The sequence below is a fragment of the Apteryx mantelli genome, chromosome 2, assembly GCF_036417845.1.
Source record: "Apteryx mantelli isolate bAptMan1 chromosome 2, bAptMan1.hap1, whole genome shotgun sequence".
NCBI lineage: Eukaryota > Metazoa > Chordata > Aves > Apterygiformes > Apterygidae > Apteryx > Apteryx mantelli.
This window is the reverse complement of record NC_089979.1, coordinates 43,865,935-43,884,310: the sequence shown is the minus strand read 5'-3', so window position 1 is coordinate 43,884,310 and position 18,376 is coordinate 43,865,935. Positions and strand designations below refer to the sequence as shown.

The 18,376-nt window shown below is 35.4% G+C and overlaps 1 protein-coding gene across 2 annotated transcripts in view; it reads right to left on the bottom strand.

The window, feature by feature from the left end:
• Nucleotides 1-18,376, bottom strand: part of HNF4G (hepatocyte nuclear factor 4 gamma) — a 61,652-nt gene that overhangs the window by 7,479 nt on the left and 35,797 nt on the right. Inside the window, exons 1-5 of one of the 2 annotated variants that reach the window (XM_013942882.2) lie at nt 13,601-13,718; nt 10,552-10,720; nt 8,502-8,596; nt 5,013-5,119; nt 1,459-1,614 (exon numbers count right to left, since the gene is read on the bottom strand). In XM_013942882.2, the coding sequence (XP_013798336.1) occupies nt 1,459-1,614; nt 5,013-5,119; nt 8,502-8,596; nt 10,552-10,720; nt 13,601-13,718 (645 nt within the window). Of the gene's footprint in view, nt 1-1,458; nt 1,615-5,012; nt 5,120-8,501; nt 8,597-10,551; nt 10,721-13,600; nt 13,719-18,376 lie in introns of those variants that run through there. The other variant, XM_067290567.1, reaches the window with a different exon arrangement.

Sequence of the window (18,376 nt, the reverse complement as noted above, 5' to 3'; positions counted from 1 at the left end):
GATGGTTTATTGGATAGCTAAATGCCTAATGCCTGTTAGAAAGAGTTTATCACAAATACAAAAGTATCATTTGTTTTAATTCCTAAATAACAAAGTATCAGTTTTTCTAAGGTACTTAAAGTTTGGAAATATTTCCCCACATGTACTCTTTAAACAATGCTGACATGTTTTTCAGCCTGAATTGTTACCTATTATTTTTCTAAGCTGATATATATATATATATATATTTTTTTGCTTTTTCTTAAAGAATACGTACACTTTTTCATGAGGTCTGATCCTTTTCCCATTCCTTCATGCCATCTTAACAAGTAAAAATAGCAATATTTTTTGCTTGCTTTTGTTGCCCTTTTGGAAACAGGACATTTAAATATCAAGCAATATTTCTTTTACATGAACAATAGATTTTTAACTTGTTCCACTATCTTGAGCTTGGGCACGTATCTTATATTCTATGGATCTGCAAAGACATTGTCAAAATCCTAATTTGAGAGGTCTCCTGTGGTCTGAAACACCTCTATATTCTTGAAGAAGAGTATAAGAGTGAATGATCTCAGCTTGAATGTCAAAACCAAGTCAAAACCAGGTTGTGATACAACCTTCTTCATAGGACTTTGTTAAAAAATGAGAGACTGAAGAGACAAAGAGGAGGAATTACACAATGCCATTTAATAGAGTCATTTTCAAGCTGAAAAAGATTTCAGAGGACCCGAATCAGGAGATTCGTAGGCATGAATTAACCTTCTGCCCAGCTGGCTAGTGACAGAACTGCTTACTGCAACACGAAGACAGAGGTTCTGAATGTCTCATTATAATTTATTCTGAAAGCCTGTGAACATTTGGTGTATCACAGAAGTGGTGATATGTCAGACCTCTGGCATAAAAATCCTTAAGAATCTTCAAGGTTAGATGATTTTTCTCCCTGTGTTCTTGTAATATATAATATAATTTTAGTGCATTATATTATATGAAAGATTATTTGCTACAGATTGCCATCAATATATGTTTGGCATTTGCTCAAGATTCTAATGGCTTTTATTTTTTGCAAGTGCAGAAAACACGCTTCAAATTAAATAACATGCTGACTAAAACCTTATTACAATGAAAGGTGAACATGAAATAAATGTTTTGCAAGGTTGGAAAAAATATGTTATTTTTACAGGATTTTTTTTTCATTTTTGCCTCTAGCTTTATATTTCTGTTTCCAAAAAAATACAGAAAGCACAAAATATTGAAAGACATGCTGATTTGCTGAAGACTTGCTTCCTTTTTTAACATGCCAGCTCCATTTTGGTGACTTCTAGTTTTGTGTGGTGATCCTATTTCAAAACTGTTTTAAAATGGGGGCCTAATGCCCAGTTCTATTTGATCTGTCAAAAAATGAGTGTTTACATGTAATTTTAAATATCACAAAAATAACAGAATGGTAATTAAAGTTCTCTCATTGGTCTCCTTTCATACCTGGTCATCCAATGGCAATTCACAGAAGCCTGGAATATATTTAGCCCATTCCACAAGGACCAAAAGTTGTTGCTTCATAGATTCACAGACATCACTAATACCAGCAATTTTCTTAACATTTATGTCAGTACTCACACCAGGACTGGTGATTGAGATCTGGCCATATTGAGAGAGAAAAATGAACAGTGTTAAATTTCATATAAATGCATTTTCACTGGTTAAGAGTGTATTTAATAAAAATCATACCAGTAATCGTGCAAACTATTGGGAAATTCCTTGACCATGCAAACCATTAGTCCAGATGTAAATTATAAAATTTTACTTCTCATTATTATCAGTGCATATTAAACTGTGTTCAGAATTATAAGATCTTCCATTGCAAGATATTATTTTTAAAGACACCCAGGTCCTCACTGTTTTGGGGGTGAGGGGAAGGAAGGTACTATTGTTTTGCTTTTAAAATGGCTGTATTTACCTCACTTTAGAAACGGCTCATAGAGGCTTGCAATAAAGTTAAGCGAAGGGAGAGAGGGGTAGTATATTCTTTTAGTGAAAACGTAAGTATAATTAACTTCAGAAGGTAAAATAGGGGCTTTTTAATGCTTAGAGGAGAATGGTGTGTAGTGATGAAGCAGCAATATAGACCGAGGCCTGAGATGTTTCAGGGAATGCAGTGAATGCAAGTGTGCATCGGGACACCTGCAATGCACAGTGTGAAATAAGAAGAGCTCAATATCCTTCTGGGTCTGAAGCTGGTGCATTTTGATAAAATCACTGAGCCAAATCCTGAAATTCTTAATGACTTTTCAAGTAAAGGAACGATACCAGGCTTGTTATTAAGTCAGGCAGGAAAGGCAACTTAAGATAAAATCAGGTCTGAGGAGAGGAGGTCACATTACAGTTAGATATGTCCTTGCTCTATCATACCAGAAAAAAACATGCACAGGGCCTACGAAACTGAATTTCACGCTACAGACTTTTTAATAAAGCATCCTTAGGAAATGCTGTGGTTTGATTATCCAAAAAAATTAGTTTGGTCTTCCAGTACTGTGTCCTTCCAAATTTCAGGATGGTTGATACTATTTAGGTTAATTCCTACCAGATCCTCCTCACTTTCAGATCCATGTTAAATCCCCCCAGTGGAATCCATGGTGAAATCCCATTATCTTTGCATGGTCAAAGGAGCTGCACTTCTGAACTAAAGCTCAGTGCTTCCTAAATAATTCAGTAGCCTAAAACACTGAAAAAAATAGATATTAATGGTTGTTAACCAGCTGAACATTAGTTCCCAGGGGAATATGGAAGCCAGGCAGGTGAAAAGTCCTCAAACACATAAAAAGTTTATCATGTAGGAAAAGGTTAGCGGTATTATCTCTTTGTAGACAGAGCATTTGTGAAATCCCTGCTGTAATCATGAGCTCATTTTTGGCACATATTCTACTGAAAGGAAGTTGAAAAATTTGAATATCATTCAGATAAGTGCTACTAGAATGATTTGGTCTACAAAACCTGCAGTACAGTAAAAGAGTAGGGAAATTCAATATATTTCACTTTTTTCCAGAAGAGTAAGAGGAGTCTTGATCATATTTCAAAAGCACCTACACAGAGAGAGGGTTCTGATAGTACAAGGCTCTCTAATCTACCAGAGAAAGAAATGGCAAGGTGCACCAACCAGAAGTTAATTCAAGATGGCAAAGAACAGCCAGTTTGTTTAATCATTAGAATTACTGACTCATAAACTTAATACATTCTCCATCATTCAATATCTTTTAATCAAAGCTATGTATCTTTATAAATTATATCTTATAGGACAAATTATGGTCTTTGCTCTGAAATTACTTGGTGAACTTTTTCTGGGGATTCTTTGGATGACTCCCACAGAGTTCATTATGAATTCCTAAGGTTGCATCACTACACAAGGAGATGAAGCTATGTGCATTCCTCTTCCTATTTCTCTACTGTTTTTACGCCTGTCCCTCTTTTCTGGGGTGCAGCGTGGAAGTCGCTGACTTGATGAACATTATACTGTAGCACTATATCCCTATTGTTCTGAGACCGTCAGTGACACACATCTTTGCTCCTGCGTGACTCCAGCGTGTCCCTTTCATATTTGTATAATCCTGGAAGCCTCTCTTCAGTCTGTAGTAGAAGAACTCAGACAATTTACTTTTGTAAGGTGTCTTCAGGGACAAAATTATTTATTTTCTCTAATTCCACATGGAAATTTAAAAAGGGAAAAATTACACCTTTTTGCTTATTTCTCACAGCTGAAGGATTTGGCCAGACCTGTGACACTCCTCTCCTCCAAGTCTCTCCTCATAACTAAACTCAGCCTACAGGCCTATTGACTGAGAGAAAAATAGAATTTTAAGACTTTACTTTCCCATCCTGTTAATGTCACCTCTTGGTCTTTGAGGCCAAGAGTGTACCTTCATATTTGCTTGGCATATGGGGAACAATTCTCTCCTACTACAACATAACCAAATAATAAGTATAAAGCATTTCATATATGCAAGTTGATGTTTTAGGCCAGAAATCTACTGTCTGAAAAGATCTTTGTGGCAGGAAAGGCTGAAGAAGTGGTTCTGTTTAAGACAGCTCTTATTCCTGAAGTGTATATGTCAGCTGGAGATGATTAAGGGGGTAGCACAAAACAAGCACAATAAGCAAGTTCAAAGAATTACTAAGGAGGTAAAAATAGATTCTCTATAGGTATTAAAGGTAGGAAGGAACATTATGATCATCTAGACAGCCCTGACATACAATATGTGCCAGAGAATATCACCCGGTAATTCCTGCATCAATTCTTTTAGAGACAGTTCCACGCTAGGAGAGAGGCCGATAAAGCACAAGATTACAAAACATTTGGGGGGTTGTAAATCAGTCAGCATGAAATCATAAAGGTGGCAGTTAAATTCTAAGTAAGTTAGCAAGAGGTGCAAGAATGCGGAATCAATGACCATTATTTATCTGAGTTGTAGAAAAGGACTGGAGACTGCTCCATTCAGCAATTGATTGAATGGGGGGAGGGGGGGGAAGGAAAATCAAGTTCATATGAGACAAAGAAAATTTAAAAGTGAGATGTGAATAGACTCTGCAGTTGGAACACTTCTGTTTGCCCTATTTATAATGTCAAAGGATATTAAAAATGGAATTTTAAGGAAATGAGTGTCCACGCCCCTTTGAAAAGTAATGACTTTGGACAATTTTTCCCTAATGTTTCTGGAAAATCCAGCTTCAAGGAATGGATAGATGCCACCAGCTGCCTGAGACAGCAACTGATTTAAAAGCAGTAGGATTATAAAGTTTTATTAAGGAAGGCACCTAGGACATACTGTCCAGACAAAAGTAGAATTTTCTTTATTGACTTTGTTTTAAAAATTTATTCTATTACTCATTCTTCCACTAGAAAGAGGAAGCTGGGTGCATTTTGGAAGAAAAATACCCAAGTAATCTCAATAATTAAAATTAATACAATGAGAAACAGAAAAGTATTTAACTATAGGAAAAATAGTCTTAAATTCATTAAATAATGTTGTTATAGATCTCAGTACCTGACGGGAGAGTGTCTCAGCTTGTGACAGTGTGCTGATAGAGGGAATGTTGCAGCCATCAAAAGTGTTTCTTCTTGTACTTATCCTGTCTCGTTCATTTTGTACAGCTGAAAAGGAATTATCTGATTTATTGACTTGTAGACAGTGCCACACAATATCATTTCAGATGTTGTATAACTATAGAAATCAAAAGGTATGACATTCAAGAAAGACCTTGTGTTTTTACCTCTGAGTAATGAGAGGGAATGACAATGGGTATTTATGGTCCTCATCCACATGACAATGTTTGCCTGTAAAACTATGTATAACTAATTATAGATAGATACCGAATTATCAGCACTTTTGTGGACTGGCTTTATTACAGTACAACCCCATCTTTCTTCCTCTGAACTTGACCACATTCTGTTATTTGCTTGTTTTGCCATTCTACCCACATTAATTAACGAGTTTTTTTGGTAGAAATAGACATCTCCAGACTGTTGAATGGGTCAAGAGGCACAGCCCCACCACTGACAAAATATCTGAACCAGAGAAATTCTGAAAGCCCCACTTCTGCTTTTTTTGTGAGAAACACTGAAACAGGAAGGAATAATGAACTTAATCCACTAGTAAGACAATTTTAAGGCTGTTATCTCCTTCAGTCTTCAGGGCCAAGCCTGTTTACAGAATATTAACCAGGTCAAAAAAAAAAAAATCACCAAAAAAGGCCCAAGAAGGTAAGTTTCTCCTTATCAGGTCCAAAAATTGTGGTTGAAAAGACTGTGGATAAGGAATCCTTAATCAGCACAGACAAGGTTTATGAAGCCACAAGGCTTGCTTCAAGGAAGGCTTTAATTCAAGGAAGAATTAAAAATAAAACTATCATTCAGGTTTTTCTAAAACTTAGATCATGACCAAGGTTAGGCCAAGGAGAAAGAAAGAAGAAAAAAAAAAAAAGAACACAGAATTGCCCTGATCAAAATCTTTTTATTGCACAAGGAATCTCATCATCTTTTGAGAGCAACAGCTTTATTTCCAAAGATATGTTTGTTATTTTGTGGGAAACAATCTGTATTACAGAATTTAGGAGTAGTACCAAAGGCTTCAAAAAAAAAAGAAAAAAGAAAAAAGAAAAAAGAAAAACCTCTATGCAGTGAACAGTTTTCAGGGTTTATCTGAACAATGCACTTACTGTATTCCAGAGATTCTCAGAACTTTTGCCAAGGATGTTCACTGATGGGCCTTTTATTTAGGTCATAAAGAGAAAAGTTGTGCAGTAATGAACACAAAGTGATAAATGTTCATGTAGAGATGAAGCAAAAAACCTTTTTTAGAGAACGGAGAAACAGAACCCATTCACTTCCAATCTCAGTAGCTAAGTACTATATAGATAATTAAAATAAGGTCAGCACTGATTAGCATTAGGAAAATAGCAAGCTATTCTGACAGTCACTAGTGAAAATATGTAGTGGTAGCACTTTCAGAATCATAGGGAAATGCTGAATTTTCTCTTGTGTATGCAGACTGGATTTTCTGTCTTATAATAGTTTTTTTGTCTATACAGGCTAAAACTACCTTAAAGAGAGACTTTACGAGGAAGGGGGAATATCTGCTGAAAAAGACATTTTATAGCCTCTACCAGCTGAAGCACTTTTCACATTTGCCCCTGGAAACAAGCTGAGAAGACATCATGTATACTATGCTATATTTATGCTATGAGACATCCTTTGATGTTGTAGAGAGGCATACATGCCTCTCAACATGCAGCAACAATGTGCGAGCAATGAAATTTACAGTTCAGCCTCTTGAATTATTTTAGGACTGGGAAGCCTTGAAAAAACATTGCTTGAACACAATGGAAAAGTGGTAGTGGGACCAGAGGAAGCAGAGCTGTGTAAATTAGGTTAAAAGTTTTGTACAGGATGCATCTCTTCACTTCAAAAACATGAGTCAGTACTGCACCCTTGCGATGGTGTCAGCTAACCACAAAGTGGGCTGCATTAGCAGGTCGAGGAAAGTGATTATTGCTCTCTGTTTGGCCCTGGTGAGACCACATCTGTAGTACTGCGTGCTCCACAGCTTGGGAGTTTTGGGCTCCCAAGTAGATAAAAGACACTAAAAAACTGGGGAGAGTCCAGATGATGGGGGGGCTGGATCACAGGATGTGCAAGGAAAAAAAATTATTTACCATGATGGCAGTCAAACACTGGAAGAGGTTGCTGAGAGGCTGCATGATTTCCTTTCTTATAGACAGTCTGAACTGGATGAGATGGGGTCTTCAGCAACCTGACTGGACTTAGAAATCAGAATTGCTTTGAACAGGGTCCTGGATTAGATGACTTCCAGGTGTCCCTTCTGAGCTAAATTATTCTGTGATTCCAGTTTTTTAAAGTCAATGAAGCTCTGCTTTTTGCAGAAATTTGAGGACTGCTGTGGATGACAACGGTCTCCCTTTTCCTTCCTATCAGATTGATAACATATATCCAACATGTTACTGATTCTAATGGCTTAGATGCAAAGGGCTAAACTCTGTTCAAGGAGATCCACAGAAATTAGCCAGCCTTTTTCATAGATACATGAGTGTAACTATGGTAAGAATATCCCCATGCAGTTGCAAGGGCAAAATCCATTTTAGTCTCATACCAAAACTTGATCCGTAGCAAGAGGTTGCAGAAAAACTGCACAGCAAACAGAAATTCAGTGAAGAAAACCATTTCTGAGTGCTTATTTGAACCAGGTCAGGCTCCCCTTTGCCCCTACATCATAATTGTCAATGAAGCAATAGGCCCAATAAGCTCTAAAATCCCCTGTGATATTCCTAGACAGTTTCCTTTGCTATTGCTCTGTTCCTGCGATGGTCTGGTCCTTCCACTTTGAGAGGAGGATCACTGTGACACCCACATTTCTTCATGTCTGTCAGGGAGATGCATAAGTAACGATCTTCCCATGTTCAAATATCAAGACCTAATCTAGAAAATTTAAAAGTTAATGTGAACCCTTCACTGACGGTCACCACTACTATTTTCATCGCTACTTTCCTCTCAGCACCACACTCCTTCTTTTTGTTTAAAGACTTCAAACATTTAAATTGAAGGGAATAACCGGTAAATTGGCATTGACTGTCATTACTTAGTAATGACAAATAAAATCCTAAATACAGATTTTATATATCAAAATTAAAATTAAAATTAAAATTCCACATTTTGAACATTTCCAGGCATATGGTTAAAAAGTTAGAAATTAATTCGTTTTATTGCCAATATTAATGGATTAAACAGTTGCAAATTCACTTTGAAACCTTCAGCTTGATAATGTCCAAGTTTTAAAACAGCTTTCCCACCTGAAAATTAAATGAATCATATTTTATATCAGAAAAATAATTTCTTCATCATGAAGGCACTACAACTGACTTTTTCATTGAATTATTGCTTTGTTTAGAATTTTTATTAAATTTTAACACTCATTCAGATTATTTCTCTTTTTATATCAAATAATAAATAACTCTATTACCTTCTTTTTTCATTCCTGCTCGAAAGCACTTTTTTAAACGACAATATCTGCATTGATTCCTTTTGTCCTTGTCAACAACACACTGCCGGTTGAATCTATCAGAGACATGAAAGGGTAAATATATAAAGCATTAATATAACATTACCTTGATTATGAAGAGGAAACCAAGTAATATGGCCTGTCAAAATAATGTCTACAACCACAGAATTTCTTCCTTTCTTTCTCTCATTATTTGGTCTCAAGAGGTGTTTCCTACCTCATCATTTTGCAGGAATATATGTGAAAATTTTTGAAGTTATGTGTATCATTTACACCTCAGTTTTCCTACGGGATATGCCAGTAAACAGTTGCACAAAAGAGTATTTAATAGGAAAAAAAGAAGAAAACCTACAAACAGCAAAAAGATAGGACAATCAATGAAAATGATAAGTGTCACTGGTTAAAGAGCATTGAGGAGCCCTTAGCTGGGAAAACAGTGCCTTTGGCAGAGTTTACTCTTTGTAGGGGGAACCAATGACCTAACTACATGTTATATCATTAAGATGATAACCTGAACAGGAAATGAGAGGAAGATTATCTAACAGCACATAGAGCATGACACTGCAAGAAAGTTTGCATCTTCCAGCTCGGAAAAATTTTGGGCTGAATCAAACCTATCCAAGCTCTCCTGCGCACATACAGGTGCACATCAGGGGAATATGTATGAGACATGCCCCTCCTCTCCATTTGCTTTTGCCCTTTGTTTGTGCATGTTTTAGACCTTTAGATGAACAGATAAATCAATCTATGTGTTCCAGAGCTCCTTTTGGATTCACTTACTCAGCCTCTGCCACACCCTTTTACGGGTACATCATCTATGGTATGTCTGTAAGGGAGATACTTCCTTACAAGAGTATTAAGCATATGAGTATTGAGCAACCAAGGAAGAGTGTAGCAAACAACATTTCTAGCAACAAGGCATTCTTACAAGAAAATTTCTCTTTTACTGATCTGTCTAAACTCATAGTAGTATATGTTCTGCATATATTCTGTATATGTTCTGTGCATGGCTTAAAACTAACGTCTTACGGACTCTTTGCGCATGATTGAAGCAATCGCCCTGAACACTGCACACTGACCTGCACTGTGACAATTTGGGCAGCCAGGCATCCAGATATTATCAGATAGCCATTCAGACTGATGGGGGGAAACTGTTCACTAAAAGGAGCAGTGTGTCACTCAAAGTGGGAAGATGTGCAGTTCTACAGTTTTTAAACCACAGTTCTTAGAATATCAGACTTTCTTTTCAGAAACTGCCTTCATAAGGAAAAATAGCATAAAAAAGGAATTGTTAGAAAACAGTTAGAAATCAAACTTTACACAAAGCCAGTAGTGTCAAAACTTGTTTTTTTTTTCTTCTTCAGGAGATGCCCTTTGTAATCATAAATAAAAGAGTAAACGACTCTTCAGTGGTGTAATGACATCAATGACATCAACAAGCATCTGGAAACTGTGACATTCGCGTATTTTCCCCAGTAAAACACACCTGAGGATCTGTCCTTGTATAACCATTTTGGTTCTATCAAAGATAGCCCAAATATAATTCATAGCAAAAATCATAGCAAAAAATCTGCCCAACTTCTAGAATTAAGATAGGACTTTCAAAAAGTACTATCTTGATTCTAACTTTATTCCTAGTAACTTTTCAATCTTACCATTTTGATTACATGTCATATAGGTGAAAAAAAATGATAACAATTAATCTGACTCCTGTATGAGAGTAAATATTAATTTAGTACGTTGTCTTTAAGAGTGTGTATGCTCTTTTAGAGATTCCACTTCAGAGAATCCAATTATAGAGAATCCACTTCAGTAGTCTTGAATGAAAGGAATTTTTTCCAACTTATGAGAATAAACCATCAACCACATGCTTTATCAAAAGTGCTGATTAGAATCCTTTAAGAAAAAGCTGAAAATATCCCTACATATTTATGAAAAATCTTGAAAGGTGTGAAAGTGATTTTTGCTTAAATTAATTAATTTAATGCCACAGGATGAACTTTTTAAATACCTGCATGTATAAACATGACTTTTCCGTATACTGCGTCTAAAGAATCCCTTGCATCCATCACAACTGGAAGCACCATAATGTTTTCCAGTCGCTCTGTCTCCACATATTGCACAGAGACTACTGACCCCGTTGTCAGCAGCATTCATGTTGAGAGCTTCTCCTGAATTGTCTGAGGAAAGATAAGAACAATGTATGTAGTTATGGATAAGACTTTCAACAACCACGCCATGATTAATCTACACGTTTTCTTCTGGCCTTTTCTCTTTCAAATGCGTACTGGCTGGTTAGCACAATTTATGAAGCTCACAGCAACAAATGACTGTTTAAATTCTTTCAGACTGAAAGGGGTTAAAAATTAAAGTGTAACTCTGCATGTATAATTACGTATATGTTCTTACTATCATGAAGAGGAACTTTGGCATAAAGCACTGTTGCCTGGTTAGCTGGCAAAGCCCTTGTAAATCAAATCTCCTAAGAACTGGCAATAACTGGCAACTATCATACAAAGATTCAAACGCATACTTCAACCAAGTACATTTTACTTCATAAAAAAAGAAAAGAATGTTTCCGTGTTATAGCTTATGAAAAAATACATGTTAAGAAGACCATCTTAGTGTTATTTCCTTGAACAAATTTTCCAAAGGAACATTGGTGTAGACTTTTATATAAGAGACTATTATCTACATGTGATTAATACTTAGCCATTGAATACAGTAAACAGAGCTGAAGAAATTCACCTGAAATCAAATGGACATATTGTTTTACCTCATTTATTCTCCTTTGAGTCACAATGTTTAGCAGATATGTGTTCAAATAAATAATTGCAAAATAGCTGTTTTCTACGTGTACTTCTGGTTCTATGAAAGGAAGACTGTCGCAGTATGTCCTAAACATTTGTAGTTAAGCAGTCAGGAGAGAGGAGGAAAGAGGGCCATGTTATTTATTCAAGCATGCATAAAAAGTTAAGGACATGATGAGTTCATGAACAATGGACAGGTTAAAAAGTAAAATTGTGTATAATCATATATATCATTACTCTCATTATAGTAGATCCATCTGAAATGTATTACACAAACATGCAACAACATTTTGATTGGGTCCCAAAGAGCTTACAATTTAAGTAGAATTCTTTAGACAAAGATAGAAGAAGCAACAATTTTTCCTTTTTTACAGAGACATAGTTGAGAGCAATCAGATTAAGAATCGATCAGATGAAAAAATGAAAAATATTCAGTTCTGTGAAGATTTTATTATTTTAAAATTGGGTTTGTTATGACTGGGAAATATTTACAAAAAAAAAGGTTTACAGAAGTACTTTGGTTAGGAAAGAAATAAAATGTTTCCTTTGGAACTTTTTTAAATGTTGTATGATAATGATATAGTAAAATAATTAAAAAAAAATACTATATCTAGATTAAATAATGAAATATTTCATAGCAATATAAGTTGTAATAGGATATCAGGAAAATAATGATATTGGTTTTATTGTGAAACAGAATGCCAGGGAAATTGACATGATTTTGCAAAGTTCTCTGATTTCAAAAGAATTGCATAATGTGCCTGAATGTGGTTTATTAAATATCTCTGAAGAGTTCTAATTAATTAAGAGGTTAGAAAAGACACATATAGAGGTCAGAAGAGCCAAGTTTCAGTTCCAGACTAGCACTGTAAAAAGACAACCTTTCTATAAATTATCCGGGCAATATTTACACAAAGCTCATAGTGAACTCCAAAAAGAGGCTGCATTTAATAATCAATAATTGGCTAATTAATCATTTACAAAGAATAATTTAACTAGCTGTATCACCAACACTATAAACCTTCCTAATCTGCTTTCCCATTTCATGTAATATTAACAGGTCTGAAAGGGTACTATTCAGCAAAAACAACAAATGACCACAAACAGCAGAGAAATCATCTAAAAGTTATGTAATCCTTGTTGATAGCTTCAAAATCACTTAGGATATGAAGGTCCATTTTTCTTTCTAAATCAATAATCAAATCTACTTTTCTGTTTACTAAGCGTGCTATAAAGTAATATCAGCAATTCAAATAAAACTTCAAGACCCAACAATAAAAACTAACTTGGGTTCTATATGGCAGGCACTGAGAACAATCATTATCCCGATCAAAGACAATATATGGAAATGCACATACCAAGTATTTTTCCTGCAAATCGCTAAATATTTGTTCTGCCTTTTAAAATAATCTATATACAATAATAGATTTAAGAATTATACTTTATGATATAATAAAACAATTTTTGAAGTAGAATAGAAGATTAGGAAAGTAATTTTAGAGTAGTTTAATTCTCTATCTAATTTTCTTCTCTTTAATAGACTGAAATTTTTATCAGTACTCAATGATCGTAAAATGAAAGCGTGTACTTCCTGTTTGAGGCATAACTTTTTAAATTCAATTTCTAAAAAATTTATTGCATTAAAAGGTTCCACCTTAAGTTAAAAAGTTACATTAGCCAAATACCAATAGTTTTTCTCAGCTAAACATTAGCATGTAGAAAGCCAATGTGTTTAAAAAAAAATCACTCTAGTTTGTATGTACACATATCTAGAAAGGCTAGATTAACATTTAAATAAATAAAATATTAATCCAATAATTATAAACTAGACATCAAGAAGCAAGACCTAATTTCCTCACAAGCCTCTGGATAATTTTGTCCTGTCCTTCTGAATGTTGTATATGAAATATACTTTCATGTACAAACTGTCAATACTAGTTATCCATTTGTCTTACAGTAAATAAAACAACTGCTGAATACACCACTTTCTTCCTTTGATTAACTGACTGATGACAGTACAGTTCAGTTACTTTATTACATATAACCTCTCTTTTATTTTCCTTAATATAAAGAATTATAATGTTATTAACTTAGAGTTAGTGATGATATGTAAAAGAACAGATTTGTAGTTTGAAAACAACCCCCAAATGCTCCATTAATAAAACGTTTAACTAACACCTTATAACTTCTATACTATAACTTCCTTTTTCTGTTAACTGGCTTGATTTTGCATCATGTAGCAGAACTCACCATTGCCATTATATAGAATCTGCATAGTTTCGAACTCCAGTGCAGTATACGTTGGGTCTAAAACTTCACTGTAGTTTGCCATTTCCATGTCTAACATTGGTTCCGAGAGCCTCATCATTGAATGCAAAAACAGTAAAAAAGCTGCTCAAATGTACAAGCGTTCCATTCTGTTTCACAGTGATTGATAATCCAAAGTTAACTATAACTGTGTCACTTACGTGCTGCAGTGGGAGGAGCTGTAAAACTGCTTCTGCATGCTATATTCTGCCTGTATTTTTTTCTTTTATGATACAGTGCAACCCTTCTGATAATCCTGGAATGCTTTCTGGAATAACCTTATCAAGAGTTGTGCTGGCTCCAGTTCTTGAGTGAACTCAAGTATGTCCAGGAAGCTTCCTGTCTCTTATCCCCTACTACATGCTTTGTGTGAATGTGTGGTGTAAAGGGTCCTAAATCCACCACTCTGGTGATTTCCTGTAAAGAGACTGTATTTCCATGTGCCATTTTGCTCTCCCTCTTCAGAGCAGTAAGAAAATGTGATACAAGTATGGACTGTCTTAGCGGGCAATACACTCATCATCACATTTTAAAAGACAACTGCCAAACTTCCCATTTCTACAACTGTTAGCATTCTTTAACAGTGGCAATGAATCGGCTGTTCAGACACCCTACACAACACAACCTCTGCAGCAAGGAATGTCAGTTTAAAGACCCTCTCCACCACAAACTGTGTTGTTGCGATGGCTCTAGGCACTGGACCTCGCGTACTCTCAGAAGGTGAGCTTCCTGCTTTTACTCTTCTTCATACAAGGATGTCATGGCAGCACGTTGTGTTCAAGCACCATTGAGAGGCACAGGAAAACAAATATTCACCTTCTCCGAAAAGAAGGCAGAAATTGTGGACAAGTTCATTATTCATTAGTTGGTACACATGGCATGTACAAACTCCGGTAAAAACCCTTCTGTAAAGCCATTTGAGTCTTTGTGCAGGAGGGAAGAAGATATCTGAATCTGACTTGCTAATCAGCTTTTAAATGCTGGAGAGCAGAATTTCAAACAATATGATATCTCAAGTAATTTATTACAGAAAGCTATTCTTTACACAACTGAACAACAGTTGCATTAAAGATTACATATATAGGAGAACTGTCCAGTTTGTTTAATTAATTAGAGCCAATAACTGTTTCACGTCTAGAAACATGGAAGAAATTCTCTTCAGAAAGTATAATTTCACAGAATTGGAAGTGTATGATGCTTCCCTGTCTTTAACCACAGCTACCTTTTTTTTTCTTTTTCTTAAAGAAACAGATTAAGTATTTTTGTAAATTAAGATTGATGAAAAGCTATATTTATTACTGAAAGCCCATATTTGTTTAGGAAATCACAGTTTGAAAAGTTTCTTCAATAGCGGAAATTGTTGCAATGCAGTAATTGCTACAAAACTAGTTAATAGTTATGAAAATGCAATAAGTACGCTACTTAAAATGATATACAGTTTTTAGTGTTAATTAGAATTATCTTTGTTTCTTAAGGCATATTTTTGATAGGATTTTCTCTGGCTTTTTCATACAGAACCTGTATGTTGCACAAATATGAAGATATCTAAGACTAGTTGAGTTATATTTCAAAATTCCAGCCCTGAAAGCACTTCAGCATGTGAATAACTTTAAAATAAAGGAATGAATGCAAGGTGGAAGGTATCTTGTATGACATGATAAAATCCTACCACTGTTAATAGAACTTCTTCAGTGCTGCCAAACCAGGCCCCTCAGTGACTACTGAAGAGAGGGAATGAATTGACCCTTCGTACTTCTGTCATATAAAAACTCATTTCAAATGATTTTTTAATATGGAAAAATGTACAGTACAGGAAAGCTGTTCTTTATACTATTCTTTTCATGTTTTGCTAAAGAAACTTATTACAGCCAAATCTTGCATTCATAAAAATCTGCATTCTGGGGGGATTCTGGCATGAAGTAAATCATGAACAATTAAGGTACATTAAATGACTACTGTAAAATATTAACATGCTTTCTTTCTGTCTTAGGTGGATCACAGTGCGGTTCTGCAATTAGAAGGGTTGAGAAGAGATGCCAATAATGAACAACAGCTTTTGGTCCTATGTCAGTCCAAGTTTTATAATGCTCACTAGCATTCAGACCCACACTCAGCAGTATTCTTTTCTTGCTAGACACTTATAGTGTTTTTCAAATGCTGTAAGACCTTGCAGCTTGTAGTATGAGATGTTCTTTCAAATTCTAAGTCAAATCATCTACTGCTGACAGTCAAGAAATAGTAGCCTTAGATAAGCAGAACTTTTAAAACTGTGTAACTAGTCAGACTGCAGAACACTCCTTGCAGATAAATGATTCTGTAAACTTGAGTAAGAAATGATTTTTCAGAATTAATTTTGGAGCAATTCTGAAGAACGAGGAAGCTACACAATAATGGTTTTGTTCATGTGGTTTTGTTGTTTTTTCTTTAAAACTGCACTCAAACACATACAATAAGCATTCCTATCTTATCTTTAGGATTATTAAGCCTGTTAATTGTTCAGCTCACCATATGAGATGTAATCATTCTTTCTGATTATGGTATAAAATAGAAAACAAGCTAATAAAATCAAGGTTGTTTCAATAAAAGTCTTCCTGAAAAGAAAAACAAATCTCAAGCTACTATCTCTATTGGAAACTTCTTTTTTTAATGCAGCAATAGGTCCTTTTATTATTCCTGCTTAGTTGGAATGTAGGTCCCTATAAGAAGGTCTTTATCTGAAGGTAGGTTTTGTTGTTGCTGCTGTTTTCCCCTGTTTTCCAATATGCTTTTGTAATACACTCTGAGTAAGGAATATATTATCGCAGCATCTCTTTGTTTTATAAGAACAGTAAATTATGGTGGACCTACTCTGAATGCATGCTATTTTTGTCAATAAGCTGGCATAGTTATCCAGTGTGTTGGTAAAACAGATATTTTGTTACAGCTCTCTCCTCCCCTTTGCAGGCACACAGGAGAGGCCGCATATGTAGGGATTCTGTACTAACTGAGCCTAATGAAACCTTATGCACCAGGCCAAAGCGTCACCTTATTAAGCTGAGCCAAAGATCTCCAAGTTAGAGTTTCTGTTTATTTGCCAAAAGCTTGCTAGACAGGAAGCTGTGTGTGCATTTCCTCACTGCAGCAGGGAATCTCACCTTTGGCTTAGAAAGGCACACCTCCATATAGTATCGGAGACTGAATGCTCCTCTCCTGTAACGCACCCTTCACGCTATGCAGAATACTGCTAGTCACAGTCACAGAGCGGCTGCCTCAGCCCTGCCGATACCCACCCCTAATTGTTTCATAAATGATCGATGAGGAATGACTGATATATTTGTTTGGATTCTAATGATTATGATATTATGAATGTTTGACATGTAAAGATTTGTAATACTGTAGTATATTTATCTGACAGAGATCATTGGCTACTTTTGAAAATAATAATTAAAATGTCAGAATTGAATCAGATAGATCTAAAAATGAATGTTAAATCTAAATGTGCATTACCGGACTTCTTAGATTTCTGGAAAATAAATAGCCTCTTGTGCTTAAGACCTAAATACCATGATGGAAACATGGCTGCAGTCCTCTATAATTCTAAAACATTACAGCAAGTATCAAACATTGACATTCCCCCTGCCCCCCCGAAAAAAGTTCAGAGACAAACAAGAACAAACTTGCTTTTTGAGCTGGTTAATGTTACAGGAATTTTCAGAACAATTTCTGAATCATGAGAGTAAATGCACAGCAGAACAACTGCTCTGAGTAAGCTGATCAAAGGCACAATCCAATACACCCTTCTCAAACTCAGGACCAGCTATCACCCTTAGTGGATACGTTTATGGCACTTAGGTGCTGTTGTGTCTTTTTTTCATGCTGCATCTTTCTTTTGACTTTGTCCTGGAGGTAAAGTGGTTAAATAAAACACTAGAAAAGCAAAGCCAGTACCGGAATTGAATAACAGGTTTTCATGGCACACTTACTGGGCTAGGTAGTAAGATTAGCTGCAACAAATCATGCCAGGTGAAACATAAGTATAAATCTTTCTTTGTGGGAAATCTTGGTTTAGCCTGTTTCCATTATACACATTTTTGGACACTTAGACCACCCCAAGCACTCTGTAAAAAGCCAGATTCCTGTACATATTGAATCTGCCTCTATTTTCATTTGAATTGGTGATTCTTTATGTTGAGCTATATTATACAGCAAAAAAAGCACATAGCTTTCTTTAATAAGGTATGATGAGGGGTATTTTTTTCATTTTGGAGTAACAGGGAACAGACCATTACTGTGATACCTGAATTGTCTTTGTGCTTTTGGCTTCGTAAAGAATCCATTTTTCAGAACATTCAGCTGTAACTTCAACAGCCACAAATACAAATACAGACACAAAACAAAGAATATGCCCAGCTTCTGATTTTTGGAACATTACAGACCCACCATATTTAGCTTGTTTGACAAGCTGAAAACATTGTCCAAAATAGTTATGGAGATGTCAATGACTAGTCTACATTAGAGTTTAAAACTGAGTGGGAGATTCAATACTCCAAATCCTATGAATTGCAATTTATAATTTTCATCTTGCACTCACTGAGGTCTTTGCCATATCTGTACTTGGGGGAACATACCAAAGGAATATTAAAGCTCTAAAATATTTTGATTGTGATGAATGCTTGCTGCAGCTTTTGAGGATAATTTACTCTGGCTGAAGATTTAGCCGACTTTCAGATGCTCCCTCCA